At 52.2% G+C, this 14700-nt stretch overlaps 5 protein-coding genes across 5 annotated transcripts; 4 read left to right on the top strand and 1 right to left on the bottom strand.

Annotated features, from left to right (window-relative positions):
• Positions 1-212: 212 nt before the first annotated feature.
• Positions 213-1505, top strand: RHO25_005735 (uncharacterized protein; the record flags this gene model as incomplete). Its single annotated transcript, XM_023596616.2, has 2 exons — positions 213-392; positions 456-1505. The coding sequence occupies 2 exons, from the start codon at positions 213-215 to the stop codon at positions 1503-1505; spliced, it is 1230 nt and encodes a 409-aa protein (XP_023451869.1).
• Positions 1506-7237: 5732 nt separating this feature from the next.
• Positions 7238-9604, top strand: RHO25_005734 (uncharacterized protein; the record flags this gene model as incomplete). Its single annotated transcript, XM_023596615.2, has 1 exon — positions 7238-9604. One exon carries the CDS (start codon positions 7238-7240, stop codon positions 9602-9604), a length of 2367 nt encoding a protein of 788 aa, XP_023451872.1.
• A 349-nt stretch (positions 9605-9953) lies between these two features.
• RHO25_005733 (uncharacterized protein) lies at positions 9954-10621 on the top strand (the record flags this gene model as incomplete). The annotated part of the gene is made up of 3 exons (XM_023596614.2): positions 9954-9975; positions 10037-10100; positions 10156-10621. 3 exons carry the CDS (start codon positions 9954-9956, stop codon positions 10619-10621), a joined length of 552 nt encoding a protein of 183 aa, XP_023451871.1.
• Positions 10622-11193: 572 nt separating this feature from the next.
• On the top strand, positions 11194-11694 carry RHO25_005732 (uncharacterized protein; the record flags this gene model as incomplete). The annotated part of the gene is made up of 1 exon (XM_023596613.1): positions 11194-11694. The coding sequence occupies one exon, from the start codon at positions 11194-11196 to the stop codon at positions 11692-11694; it is 501 nt and encodes a 166-aa protein (XP_023452623.1).
• A 2184-nt stretch (positions 11695-13878) lies between these two features.
• RHO25_005731 (uncharacterized protein) lies at positions 13879-14589 on the bottom strand (the record flags this gene model as incomplete). The annotated part of the gene is made up of 1 exon (XM_065602696.1): positions 13879-14589. One exon carries the CDS (start codon positions 14587-14589, stop codon positions 13879-13881), a length of 711 nt encoding a protein of 236 aa, XP_065458768.1.
• Positions 14590-14700: the final 111 nt, after the last annotated feature.

Genomic DNA, 14700 nt, shown 5'->3' with positions numbered 1-14700 from the left:
GACGCCAGTAACAAACAATGCTTATGGGCGTCCTCAAACGCATGCGCCCATGGTTTAGATATAAGGTAAGGGGGCATTGGCCAGTATGGATTTTTGCTCACCTCGTCGCCGCTCTATCATCACGACTCTTCTTATAACAGCATCGTCGCGGTTCTTCTGTTAGTCGCACGAAGCTTGGCACCACCGGCCGACAACTGACTATAGCTAAATCGATGGTCACGTCGAGCTTTCGATCAACGACGTTCTTATTGATATTGGTATTATTACTGGCAACACTTGTACGAGCGAGCTCTTCAGGTTCAGAACACTTCGATCCGAACGACCTCAATTGGACTTCTGCTGGAGAAGAGCTTTCGACCATGTTGGCCTACTCGCAATACAACAGCGGCATGGTATGCTTGGCGGAGCGCGCTATTCACAAGACTCACGCAGCTTGTATACTAACATCTGGCAAGGCTGCCTCACCCATGGCGAGTGGGCTGTATCGTTCTGGTCCTCAACCCATACCACGACCGCGACCCATCCCAAACCAGCGCAACGTGACAGACTATCTTCCCCAATATCTCATGGAAACCTCAGGTCTCCGGCCGCAGCAGGATCTCATGCAGATGCAGCGACTATCAACAAGCGCACCTTCCATTGTTCAACCCGAACACGGATTCATGCCTGGCAACATGAATCATCCCACAATGATCCCGTTCGCTGGCCATCCGAACCCTTCGATGAACGGTCAGCACTTTGGGCAAGCTATGCAGGCTCCAACTTTGTTCACGGCGAACTTTCCGGCGCCATACTCAGACTTACGCGGTATGAATGCTACACCACAACAGTTCAATACCAATCAGCACTACAATGCTGATCTTACACAATTATTCCCGGAATTGCCGGAATTGACAGAGCCCGCGCGAACGGCACCACAGCAGCCCCAGGTCTCGCAGTATGAGACGACTCCTCCGTTTCCGGTGACGAGCGGTTCACAGGTTTTATCGAATGAGAATCTAGACAATCATAACCTTCGTGTCGACTCGCTGCCGCTCGAACACATGCACGGCTGGCTGGGCAGGGCAACAGCTGCTGGTGTACGAAACATGCCGCGACTGGATACAAACCGCCTCGTTCCTCCTCCCGTCTCCGATGCGCACCTCTCGCCAACCTCTGCCTCATCACCTGGATCCTCGGCCTCAAGATCTCCACGCCGCACGAAGGAGGAAATGCTTGTTGGCGAGATCAGTTGCAGCCACTGCGACGCAGCTTTCAGCACACAAGGTGACTTGACGCATCACCTGCGTTCGCACCAGCCGTATGCGAACCGCAGCCACGTCTGCCCGACCTGCAACAAGCGATTTCAGTACCGAAAGGATCTGGCGCGACACGCTCCTCGCCACGATCCGAATCGACAACGCTTCTACTGCAAGCATGCGGGCTGCAAATACCATTCCAAGGGATTCGGCAGACAGGATCATTTGGACAGACATTTGGCTACGCAGCATCGAATGGAGTCGTAGTGATTGGACTTCGAGATATTTTTTGCTATGCTTCGACACACGTACAACGACGGCATGACTTTCAGACTGACGATTGGCAAAGATGCAACACTTTGATTTCTACACAGCACTATACCCTTGTAATTTGCACATGATTGGCGCAAAGAGGAAACGGATGGAACACGGCATTTAGAGGCTGCATTGGGCGGGCATGGACGGCGTTTTGAGATACCCCAGATGTACGATAGATGCATCTACACTACTTTGTTTCGCATTGCGACGCAGATTTCCGCAATACACTCATGATTTTTACCCACTCTATCAGCCTTACAACCCAGCACATTGGAACAGACATGATCTTGTCCTGCGTCATGCACATCGCACCTTCACAGCTCTCACCGAGCCGGCAATGCACGTAAACGAGAACTCAACTCACGGCAGAAATACACACATGACCTTGTGCACACATACCGCGGTACTCAGAAGAAAGGCAACCAGGCTCGGCCAGGCCAGGATGCACGGAAGCTTCCCGAGAATACCTCCTCGGCAGCATTCAGACAGAACCCACGAATCAACGCATTCTGTTTCGAGAATCTAATGCCGAATCTGCTTCCATCCGGTTCTTATCTCTCACGTCCGACGCTATCGGAAGTCCGACGGCGCGCTGCGAGAAGGAAGGATCAAAGTGTTGCCGTTTTTGAGGGAGCTCGGCTCACGAGAGGGCTTTGGGGGAGAATTGTTAAGCCGACAGGAGGCTTTGTTGCCCCGGTAGGCGAAGCTGCAGGTGTAACAAGGAACAATGTAGGTGTGACAGCTTTGGTAAAGGCAATTGATCCTTCCGCACGGCTGGCAGTGCTGGTGGTTTCGGCTTATGGTGTTGTACCTTGGGTTTTTGAGGAAGTTGTTGTTGTCATTGCTGGAATTGAGCTCCGATGTCGTCGGCAGAGGTCAGGTGGTACAAGACCTAGACACCCTGATTGATCATCCTCGACTCTGCAGCATTGTGAGTTACGCGCTGTGAAGTTGACGTCTGTTTTGGCTTCGCGGTCTAAGGCAAGCTTGACAAGCATTGCTAGTAAGAGATCGGAGAGATCACAAGCACAGTAGAATGACGTGACGGGGAACGACGTCAGAGCGCTGTTAGTGGAGCGGAAGGAGGCTGTGTCCGTTCTGGAAGATTGCTGCTTCGAGAGAGTGCAGAGCCACTCGATAGTGCTGAGATGTGTGAGGCAGTGCTATAGCCCCACTTTCTCCACTTCGCTGGTGCACAGACCTGGCTGGCGGGTGCACAGACCAGGAGAGCTTTGCTGGCGGCCGGCTGGCGGTGTTCTCACTTCCTTGCACTCCCTGCACGTCACTCTTCGACACTTGACTTGTTCCTCGACAAGTACCGCATCACGAGACGCTGGTGTGCAGCTGGGGAACTGCACCCAATGCAGCTTACAGATCCCGGCCCCGAACCAAGACCGCCTCACTCTTTGACGCGATTGCATTACGCGCCTCTGCAAGTCCGACGCGTCTTCCACTGCCTGCGCGCTCTCATGCGAGCTCTTATCAGCGTGACGTCGCTTGACGGCAGCAATGGCTTGCTGAGATACAGCGGCAGCAGCATCACTCCGAGTACGCCGCAGTTCGCCGCGAGCTCTGGAATGCCTTGACCGGTCGGTCACTGGCGCAGGCAGTGAGAGCGCTCTCCGCTGCCACGCGAAGTCACGACTCATTTCACGCCCCCTTGAGACGAGGTGTCCTTCCGACCGGCTTGTCGTCTCTTGCATGTGTCTGCGATGTCGCTGACGACCGCTGCAACGCATACACTCGGCACGAACGTGCTTGACTGCTCACTGGCGGGCCCTCTGCGCTTGGCAGCAACGTCGGCCATGTGTGCAGTCATCGCAGGCTTCGAGTAGGTTGCGCAATCCTGTAGTACTGAGAATGATGATATGTAGGTCTGTTCGCCACTGCTTGTGCAAGGTCAGATCACCTCCTGGAAACTGCTGGACGCGACGCGACTTTGTTCTTGCCTTTTCGTGCACCGCCAGCACCGCCAGCTCTTGCCGTGTGGTTCGGCGCCGAATACAAATGTGCTTGCTCTCCTCGGCTGCGACTCGTTGCTGTCGTCGAGATCCAACGTGAGGCCATTGTTATACTGCCGTAGCCATGGACCCTTTCTCGTCATCCTATTGGGAGGAGGATGAGTTGTTGGCAGATACTGGAGCCGTCTTTGACTATCATTATGATGAAGATTATTTGGTATGCTGCAGAGCTCATTCGCACCCAGGTTTAACATTTGTGTTGACAGAGGGTTTAGCAGAGTTTCCACGACCCGACATGCCCGGTCCCGGAAGGACCCCTCGATCAATGTTTCTACTGCTCCCTCGTCGGCCGCAGTGCAGCAGGATACGACACTGCGCGTCCGCGGCGCAGTACTACGTACGGACTTCAGGACGAGCCGCAGCAGACTTGGGAAGACATTGTCGCCGCTGCTTCACCACCCGAGCCCACTGACACGGCGACGCATCACATAAGCCATCGACTTGTCGAGCAATTGCAATATCCTTTGGGTCAATTTGGACCAACGCAAGCACGAGCAGCGACGGTTTCGCATCTAGATCCTCAATTGCAAGGGCGCAATACATCGGCTCAACAATCTCATGGCGCGCCATCGGGACTGTTCTTACCAGCGCGTGGTGCTAATCTGCATCATGGAGAGGCTGGCAGCGTCCAAGACAACGGAAGTCGCTCTGCACAGACAAACTTCGCACACCATCGGAGCCATCGATTATCTGCGCATACTGCTCAAGAGTATCGACAAGACTCTACTTCGTCGGCAGAACAAAGTACTCCTTTCAGGCACTTCCGGCACGATTCCGTCGTTGCGATCTGCCACAGGCCCGGCTTCTCCCGACTCTCTGAGGAGTATTTGCAGTACCGCACTATCGACGATCAGCGGCACGACACGCCCGACTCGATAGCACACTCTTCGTCACAGGATGAAATAGGGCGCTTGTATGAGCACCACCTAGCTGACCGGGCCCACGATCCTCATGGCGTGAGTCGCCTGGCTGACGGCATAGCAGTTGCGCATCGCCACGATACGCCAATGACAGATGATGCTAAAGAGCTTGTGGTGCCGCCGCCCGCAGTGTCTCTAACACCGCCTACTGCTTCAGCGCTGTCCACTACGTCTTCGAATGGACCTGCTCAACGACCAAGACGAACTGGACGTCAGCTACTCGATGGCGCCTTCAAATGCTCTAAGTGTGCCTGCAGGTTTGACAGAAAAGAGCGCATGAGGGCACATCAGCATCGCGTGCACATGGACCATTCGGTCCGCCCGTATGCTTGCACGGCGGGAGACTGCGACAAAAGGTTTGTGTATTACAAAGACCTGCTGCGGCACCAGAAGCTTCACAGATCGCACCAGCCCGTGTCATGTCCACACTGCAAACGAAAATGGGTGGTCTTCCGTGCGGACAACTTCAGACGGCACATGCAGACGAAGCATGCGGATCAATTGGCAGTCACAACGGGTGATTCGGGCGTGGCCATGTCGCGCCAAGCTTCTCGACTTTCTTCATCGACAGAGTACCGAGCCTCCACGAGAGCCAGCTCGTTCAGCGGAGACAGCGAAGAGGATCCCTTGGAAGACCTTCAGAGAGTGGCTGCGCAACCTTTAGAGCCTACCTGAAATGCGTTGCAAATAGGAGTCGGAGCAAGCGCTCACATTCATTCACTTAGGTATATTTGGCTAATCGCTATTGGCTCTTGGCACAATATACTTCTTTCCGTACTCACTCCAGCGCCTTACCATCACTGACCCGGCATCATTGCCCCCATTGCAAGAACAATGTACACGTGCTCACATAGCCATATCTGCCCGCTTGAATGGTGCAGAAAGGGGTTTCGGTCGGCCAAGGATTTGAAGCGGCATAGAGACACTCACTTCCCAGACCAGGTGGAGAAGAAGTATGTGTGCGAGTGCGGAAAGGAGGATAAGCGCAGGGATAATCACTTGCGGCACGTGGAGACCTGCAGCAAGAGGAGGAAGAGGGATAAGGACGGGAGAGGAGAGGGTGGAGAGGGTGGAGATGGGGGAATCTGAGGGTGAGGATGGGTGGGTTGCCTGGGTGGACTTTGTTCTTTTTGCATTCATATGCGCGGCGTTTTGTTTTTGCTTTCTCTGGTTTCATGTACGAAGGTGAGGGAATGAGCGTCAGAATGTGTACGATAATGTTGTTTGATTTGAATTTGAGTTACTGCAAGTTTTATTGCTTTCTCTGACCTGTAGTGCTCCTGGGTGGCAACGACTGGAGAAATGCGCGGAACCTTTCAGATATCGTTTTTTAGAGTCGTGAGGAGTCGCGTAGTATCTCTAATCAGTCGTGTTGTGGTGTGCCAACGAGTGTTAAGAAGCGCAAGATTCGCGGAAAGACGTCTGGCAGAGTTAGCATGAGATGGATCGTATCTCTAGCGGTGTCCGCTTCTGTGTGCCAACAGGGAGGAAAATGCGGAAGATTCTGGAAATACAGTCCTGTGGAGTCAACACGAGATGCATTGTCTCTCGGGCCGATCACTCTTCTCTATGCCAACGTGTAGGGATATACGAAAGATTCTCGGCTTTCGAGCTTGCAGAGTCAACAGAAGATGCGCCCACTCTCTGGCTGATTATTCTTACGCGCGCCAACGAGTGTAGAATCGGCGAAAACTTTCCATGTGCGGATTTGCAGAGACAACAGAAGGAGTACTGTTTCTCTCCGCGACTGCTCTCCCCTGAGCCAACGAGTGTTGAAACGTGGAAAACTCTCAAGATGCGGTCCTGCAGAGTCGACAGGAGGCGGACCGCTTCTCCAGCCGGATCAGCTCTACTTTGTCAACAACGAGTAGCATGCGAGAGCTCTCACACAAGCGCTTGCTCCAGAGTCAAAGGTATGGTCGCCGTCTCTCTCCTTAACTCTCATCCAGCCCGCCAACGAGTGGGAAGATACGGGCAGTCGCTTCGGAGAAAATCTTGCAGAATCGACAGGAGCCATGCGGTGTCTCTGGGCAACTGCGGGGTTGCGTGTCAATTGAGGAAGATATGGGTGGAAGTATCGGAGAAAAACTGGTCAGAGTAAATGAGATGCGCTTGTCTTTCTGTGCCCGTTCGTTTTCTTTTTCGCTCTCAACATCATGTGTCGTAGCTTGGGACGCCTGCGATTTGCGGAGACAAGATTTGCCGAACTGGATGTGTAGTGTATGAGCTCCTTGTATCTCTGTCTTCATGTCGGCTTGTAAGCCAGTGGCCATCCAGATACTGTGACACCTGGACTGCTTCAATTGTCAGAGGCAGGTACAGAGTTCCTGCGTCTCTGACTCCACGCCTCTGAGGAAGCTGCTCCATCTCCAGCAGGTTGAAAAATCAAGAGGTAGAATGTGCTGGAAACACGAAAATTTCATCTCCAATTGCTCTCTTTACCTGCTCGAAGTTGATAGTGTTTCCGAAAATCATTGCACTTCCGAGCAAGCATGTCTGAAGTCGCTGGAGAAGAATTTCGGGAAGGAGTTCAGAGGCACAGAATTGACTGGAATTTCATGAGCTCCAGTCAATGATTTGACGGGTTGCTGTTCACGCTCCACTTTCGCGTCACTTCAACCAGATGTCGTCCACGCGCCGACTTCGCGAAGAACACCTGCTGCCAGGAAACAGCATCCGACAGCGATTGATCAGATCATGACTTTCAAATAATAGATACAGACCGCAAGTCATCCAGACCATGGCCCCTCGCCCCTCCAAACGTCAGAAACTAGACGACGGTGCCCACAAGAGCTCGCCTGCTCCCTCGAAGACGCCAGTAACTTATGGCAGGGCCTCCAAATCTTCACCGGCAGTCAATGGCAATGCAACGAACCCAAGCCCCGACGCGAAGTCTGAATGGTTCGCAGCCAAAGCACAGGCGGCAAGTGCGAGGAGCCAATCCCGGTTAATCGCGCGCGAAAAGAAGAAAGAGGAGATAGATGTCTACGATGATTTCGAGGGCGCACATCGAGGAGGACACCCGTATCTGCAAAGAGGGAGTGCGGATGTCAAGAAGAGACAGCAGAAGCCTGCATCGGACCCATTGAAAAACCAGAAAGGTGTTGCTGAGAGTCCAGTTAAAGCAAGCAAGCCAGCGGATCTAGGCTTCTTCAAGAAATTCGGCAAAGGCAAAAAGGACGATGGGCATAAGGAGACCGGTGAGAATGAGGAGACTGCAGGTGCCGGAGAGAGTGCGCGCAAATCGACTACACGAACAGCGAATCAAGGCAAGGGATGGATCACGGCTACAGGACCGCCGAAGAAGACTTTCGAGGATGAGATGCGCGAAATACAGGAGCGTGCACGGCAGGAAACACGGGATGGAGACAGCGAGGACGAGCTGGCCAAGCAGAGCGATACTAAGAGAGCCTCTGCCCGGCGCCCAGCCCAGAAGGCAACTACGGTGTCATCTACTACTGCCACTGCTTCTGCAAGAACGAAGAAGCAAACCCTCGATCGAAGGAAGAAAGCAGTGTCGCGAGAGACGTCTTTGGAAATCCCGGAGAGCGACGAGGCAGATCGCGTGATCATCGACATGCCATCGGCGAGCTCAGCAGCAGAGTCTGAAGATGAGGTCGAGTTCGAAGACATAGTGCCAAAGGACAAATCTGTGCCGAAGCTCGCGCTGACGCAGAAGCTGGCAACACCAAAGAAATCAGCCGCGAAGCCAACTAGGAATGCAGTCGCGTCAGCCAAGGCATCTTTTCATGACGACCATCTACAGTGCTTGCGAAACATCGTGCTGGAAAGGGTCACGCGAAAGCGACCGATCTCACTCCTCAATCTTGACGATGAGTACGCGAAAGTTGCAAATGTTATCACTCAGACAATCACCGCAGGCGAAAGCAACAGCATGCTGCTGATCGGCGCACGTGGCAGTGGCAAGACGACGATGATCGAGCAGATCATTCGTGAGCAAAGCAAGACACATGCTGATGATTTCCACGTCGTGAGGCTCAATGGCTTCATCCACACTGATGACAAGATTGCCTTACGAGACATCTGGAGGCAGCTTGGGAAAGAGATGGAGATAGACGAAAACGAAGCTGTGAGCAAGAACTATGCCGACACGATGACAAGATTGCTTGCACTGCTTTCACACCCCGCGGAAAACGGCATCGAGACGGAGCAGGTCACAAAAAGTGTTATATTTGTTCTCAACGAGTTCGAACTATTTGCTGGACATCCACGGCAGACGCTGCTCTACAATCTGTTCGATATTGCCCAGAGTAGGAAAGCGCCGATTGCTGTGCTGGGTCTTACGACGAGGATCGATGTCGTTGAGAGCCTGGAAAAGCGGGTAAAGTCACGTTTCAGTCATCGATATGTTCACTTGAGCCTGTCCAAAAGCTTGGCTGCTTTCGAGCAGATTTGTCGCAAGGCGATTGCGATACAGCCTGACGACTTGACCGAGGAAGAGGCGACGATTCTCGGGGAAGCGAGCGGACTCAGCGTCACGTTGGTCAAGACTTCCCACAAAGACACTTCGCCCCTCTCGAATTGGAACACTGTGGTCAATGACTTGTTTGCTTCCGAGACATGCAAGAATTTTCTCGAAAGACTCTTCTATACGACGAAGTCCTTGTCCGAGTTTCTCACAACACTTACACTGGCCATCTCAACTCTGCCAACCACTTCTCAGACCACAAACACAGTGCTTGAGCATCTCTTTACATCACTCTCGAGCTTCGCAGCGCTCCAAGCCCCAGATTCTAAGCTCTCCCTACTCCCCTCCCTCGGAACGCTCCAATTGGCACTCCTCGTTTGTGCTGCTCGACTCACGAACATTTACAATACAGAGCTCATCACGTTCCCACTCGTCTACGAAGAGTATAAAGTGTTGGCGAGCAAGGCCAAGCTGCAAGCTACTGCTGCGGGAGGGATCGCGACGGCAAAGATTTGGGGAAAGAATGTTGCAAGAGGTGCTTGGGAGGGCTTGATCGATGTTGCATTGGTAATGCAAGATGGAAGCAGTAGTGCAGGAAGGGTCGATGTTGGTCTGGAAGAGTTGAGGGACTGTGGTGTGGACTTGGGAGGTTGGCAGAAATGGTGCAAGGAAATATGAAGGATAATATCTGTTAGCGAATGGAATGCTCATGGTTCGTTCGACGATACAATGCGGACGAAGAAATTCGGCTGAATCAGCCATCGCGCTTGCTACTCCTCATCCAAGTTCGTCCGAATTGTAGTCCGTGGCCTTTACGCGAATGACTCGTCCCCAAAACCATTGGCGCGTCCAGCCAATGTGACACAACTAAAGGATCTCGGCTGAATTATTTCCGGGCTGCTGAAGCTTTAAACCCGGAAGGACCAAACAACATAAAACAACGTCGGATCAGCCCGCCTGTTCTTGTGCACCTTTGTCGAATGCGATCATCTGCATTGGCGGCAAACGGCTTTCTCAGATTCTCAATATGGCGTCGTTCCAAAAGCTAGGTACATTTCCACGCACTAGCTCTCACCTACGCCACGCCAAAGCCATACTAACAATGCGTAGCACGGCCACGTCTTCTCGAACAAACGTTCCAATATGTTACTCGAGGCACTCCAAAAGTCACAAGGTACCACCTCAAATTCCATTCATATCGCAACACTTTGCTGACCTTCAATTTCCAGACGCCTCGTCAATCAATCCTCACCCCGTAAAGTCCAATTCGAAATAATCCAAGACAAAACCCACCACCTCACAACCCAACGCCTCAAACGACCCGTCTCCCCTCACTTAAGCATCTACCAACCACAAATCAACTCTTTCCTCTCCATTTCCATGCGCATCACCGGAACTTTCCTTTCTGGAGGTCTATACCTCTTCAGCTGTCTGTATTTACTTTCTCTCACCTTGGGAATCGACATGTCTTCTGAGCATCTGGCTTCAGTTTTCGGAGCTTGGCCGACAGGAGCTCAAATCGCGGCGAAGTTGTTTGTGGCGTTTCCGATGAGTTTGCATTTCTTTGGGAGTTTGAGGAATATGGTGCAGGTGGCTGGGAAGGGCGTTGCGGGAAGTAGGAGTATGGTGAGGATGGGGTGGGTTACGGTGGGAGCGGCTGCTGTCACGGCGGTGGGGTTGGCAGGATGGGTGTAGGATTAATCGGGATCTCTTTGAGAGGCTGTCTGGAGGCTGGAGTGTCTGTTGGAAAAGAAATTCTCCGGAAGATTTCGAATCTGTGGTGGCTGTAAAGACTTCATTGCATAAATTATTGCTGTTATTCCGGACTGCCCCCCTCTCATAAGGCATTCTGATGTACAAGCGCGTGCAAGTCCTTCTCGTGGAGCCCATGCGTATTTGCGATTGTTTCGAAAGGCCAATAATATTTGAGGAGTTCTCAAACGCAATTGCTGGACTGAAGAGTTCGTGTGGGTAGCCTGAGCTGTTTGCTCGATCGAAGTGTTCGGGTCGATCCGTGATACTATTCTGTCTTACGCTTTAGCTTTTTAATTCGGTTTCAATCCGAAGCTGTGAAGCACATCATCTATCCTAATAAGCCCGTGCCAATCCGTCTCCACATTCTTTCTTGCTCTATTCTGTCCTCCTTTTTTACTCATGATAGACTTCGGTAACAACTCCTTGACCATACCGCGACTTAGGTTACTTGTCAATGCTCTATCTGCCCAACGACATAAACCCGTTTCCACAAAAACACTACATCTAGTACCATGGTGCTAGAACTCGAATTCATCTCCAACTGGATCCAGATCAACGACATCTACACGAGATACGTCCATGCCGCGGACGACTGTGACTTCGATGCACTAGATAAGCTGTTTCTGGACGAGACTACATTCGACTGGTCGTCCGAGACGAACCCGCTGCCATTGGTTACTTGGGCATCCCTGCGCGAGGCTCAAGCATTTCCACTGCAGAGTGTGCTTCCTTGGGCTTTCCATATCTGCGGCAACGTGCGAATTGATATCTCTGCGGGAGGCAAGACGGCCGAAACGAAATCTAAGACAATCATGCCGTGTGGTTCAGGCGAGCAGTCGACACAACGACAAAAGTTCTTCCAGGTCAATGGGGAATATGTTGATCGGCTTGTCAAAGTTGAAGACGGTTGGCGCATCGTATCACGGAAATGGCTGGAAAGATTTGCTATTGGTGTGTTTGATAAGGTTGAAGATATACCGGGCGAGCTGGGTATCGAACCGTCGCGTCAGTAATGGCAACAATTGATGCGCAGGATGCATTCCATATGCATACGATCGCTGCTACTCCGGGGAAAGGGGTTGCGGGGAAGAAGAGGATAGTGAGGGTGGAGTGGGTTTGAAGAGTTCTTGATTTGGGGGAGCGGGAGTTGGAGAATCGGAGGAGAGTGGCTTTGCGTTGAACGGTCATGTTCAAAGCGTTATGGAGCCCGTTTCATGTTTCGACAGTTTTGCTGGGACCCGCCAATGCTGCAGTCCAGTACGGAACCAGAAGTCCTTCTAATGGAGCCTGTGTGGCTCTATGATAGCTTTGAGACGCCATCGTGTGCGAAAGATCTGAACGAAATGCTTCATATCGATTATCACCTTTGTTGTTGAGGTTCTGATTTGCTTGTTGGATTCTCGCCTGCTTTCGTTGTCACACTCGTTCTTGCAGAGAACCAACCACCGTCACATTTGTTGATGTCCCATTCGAGTACCCTTCAGTGTCGATCTTACCCCAAAGGTTCAGCCTGAATTGGGCTCCTCAAAGTCTGCGGCTCAAATTTGATCGACGTCCTAGTCTTGGACTTTTCACAACATCTCCCATCCAATCTTTTCTCATGCCAAATTCGTTATCCTCCATCAAAGGCCCTCACGCGCTCTCGCAATATTGTTGCTCGTATCCTGACACGTCATACCACATCGCAATATCAATATACCACCAACGCACCAACAAAATGCTGTGCTGTGCCGCAACCCAAGCAAAATGACAAGAAGCGAAGGATTCCTATGACCGCATACCAAGAACACTGAAAAGGCAATGTAACGTCTGCATTCGTTCAATGCCACTGGACGCATGATCTATTCCGTCCCGTATAAGGAAGTTGATGTGCGACAACGAAGTATGCTGCGCATTTGAAGGATTCAGTTTGGCTTGGTGGCCGAACATAAAATGGAGAGGTGACTCACCCCATGGTATGAACACATTTGGTGTTTGCCTAGCATACCCATCCGCTTCACTCTGCAGCACAAATTCCGCTTGATCAGTTCCTCAAATATCATGGCTGATTCCAAAGTCGAGAGAGAATTCCACACCAATTATAAGGCAACATGGAAGCGTCGCGTCCTCGTCGGCACGGCAGCTTTGGCAGTTCTCGGCATAGCAGCTGCTGCAGCGGCTTTCGCAGTCCGGTCTCGCCATGAGACTTGGTGGAGAGAAGGCCAAGCATTTCCTACATATCCTGACACGGAACCATTCTCAGGAGGGCGTCGAATCCGGTGGTATGGGCAAGTCTACTACCTCCCTCCGGGTGTGCGAAAGGGAGGCTTGAAGCCGCAGGTATCGCCTGCGCAATCGTTGGTGGAACGGCTCTCTTGCCCATTCTAGGTGCTGCGGACCAGGTATTGCCAATCAGTATCTAATCATGTTTCCGGCTAATGTTTGATAAGAGCCACACGCGGAAGTTCCGTGCTATTTGGGCCGTTTGGCTTATGCTTGGAGTCCTCGCCAGTTTAATTGGACTTGTGTGGTCTTTCGTCGAATTCTACACATCGTCTACTGTCGACATTGAGAGTTTTCTCGCTGGAGGCCCTAGGGAGGTGCCAAACGATCCTCGTAGATCTGCTGCCTTCACCCGAGATGGAACATTCGGCATTGAAAGTTGGTCGTGCCAGATCGAACCAATTTGGAGGGACTACGGGCCATCTATCCGAGGCTCCCGTTACAACACGCTGCCGCCATGTACAGACGCGGTAAGCAATTCTTTAAGCCCGTCGAGTAACCTCAGCTGATCGCGTGCAGAAAACATCAAGGTGGCTCATGATTCCGTTGTTCGTGATGTCGGTGGTGCTTTTGGCATTGGCAATGACCCTCTCACCCTGGCAATCCAAAGGAGCGAAGCGCGCAGATCAACAAATGGAGATGGCTGGTACAGATGGCCGTCGTGCATCTGATCGAACGGGCGACGTGTCGAGGGCAAGCTCCAAGTCAGCGACTGCGGTCTGAGTGAGGTAGTCAATCCCGATGTATGGCCACCAAGGTGCATTTGCGAGTGCAAAGTCTCGAGTATCAGCTTGCGTGCTTCCTGACGTGGCCAAGCTGAGAGCTAAAGCCTGTACTCTTGAGCGACAGGTCGGAGGTTTCGGCAAACGATAATTCTGTAATGATTTGAACGAATCTTCATCCCAAGTTGTTCTCCCATTCGCGTTCAACGAGGTCTAAAGCTTCTCTCCGCTCGTGCTCACTTCCACAATTTGGTCGCTACCCTTGTAAGGCGGAACGTCGAACCCATACTTCTCAGCAATCTCCTTTCCAATGAAGCGGCCTCCCACGAAATGCCTGCCCTTGAACCACTTCGTCAGTGGTTTCGGAGCAGAAAGCGAGATCAGCGCGTGAGGCTGGTAGCCTTTGCCTGGTCCATCGTCTGGCGGACCATCTTCGATGTTCCAGCTCGAGGGTGCATCAATGGCCAAGACTGGAATCTTCGACTCTGCAAGTGCCTTGATGACAGCTGGGAAAGGCTCCCTCACTTCACCGCTGAAGCTGAAACCGAAAATGGCGTCAATGATGTAGTCTGACTTTGCCAAAGCGGAGTGGAAGTCGTCTGTGAAAGGCACTTTGAGCTGTTCCAGCTGCTTTCGTAGTCTGCCGTATATTTCTGCTTTGCCTTGCTTGGGAAAGTAGAGCGTTGGCTTGTAGCCAAAGTGGTGCAGATGTCGGGCAGCGACGAGGCCGTCACCGCCGTTGTTGCCAGGCCCGCAGGCTATCAGCACGTTGGGCGACTTGGAAGGTGGTGAAAGTGCATAGAGTGCTTGTGACACGGATAGACCTGCCAATTCCATGAGTTGATCGAGGGTGAAGGCGCCAGTGGACATGAGCTCTTCGTCGAGAGCAGCAGCGGCCTTGGGGCCAAGTGTGCGGAGTGCCATGTTGTCTTTCCTGTCGTCAAGTGAAGATGAGCAGGAAAGATTGATCGAAAGGAAGAGAAGGTGTTTCTTGTAGTGCAGAGGTCGCTGTCGTGACTTCCGATGACGCTGTCT

This window comes from Cercospora beticola, chromosome 4, assembly GCF_033473495.1.
Source record: "Cercospora beticola chromosome 4, complete sequence".
Lineage (NCBI taxonomy): Eukaryota > Fungi > Ascomycota > Dothideomycetes > Mycosphaerellales > Mycosphaerellaceae > Cercospora > Cercospora beticola.
The sequence above is the reverse complement of the archived record's forward strand: the minus strand, read 5'-3'. Positions and strand labels throughout refer to the sequence as shown.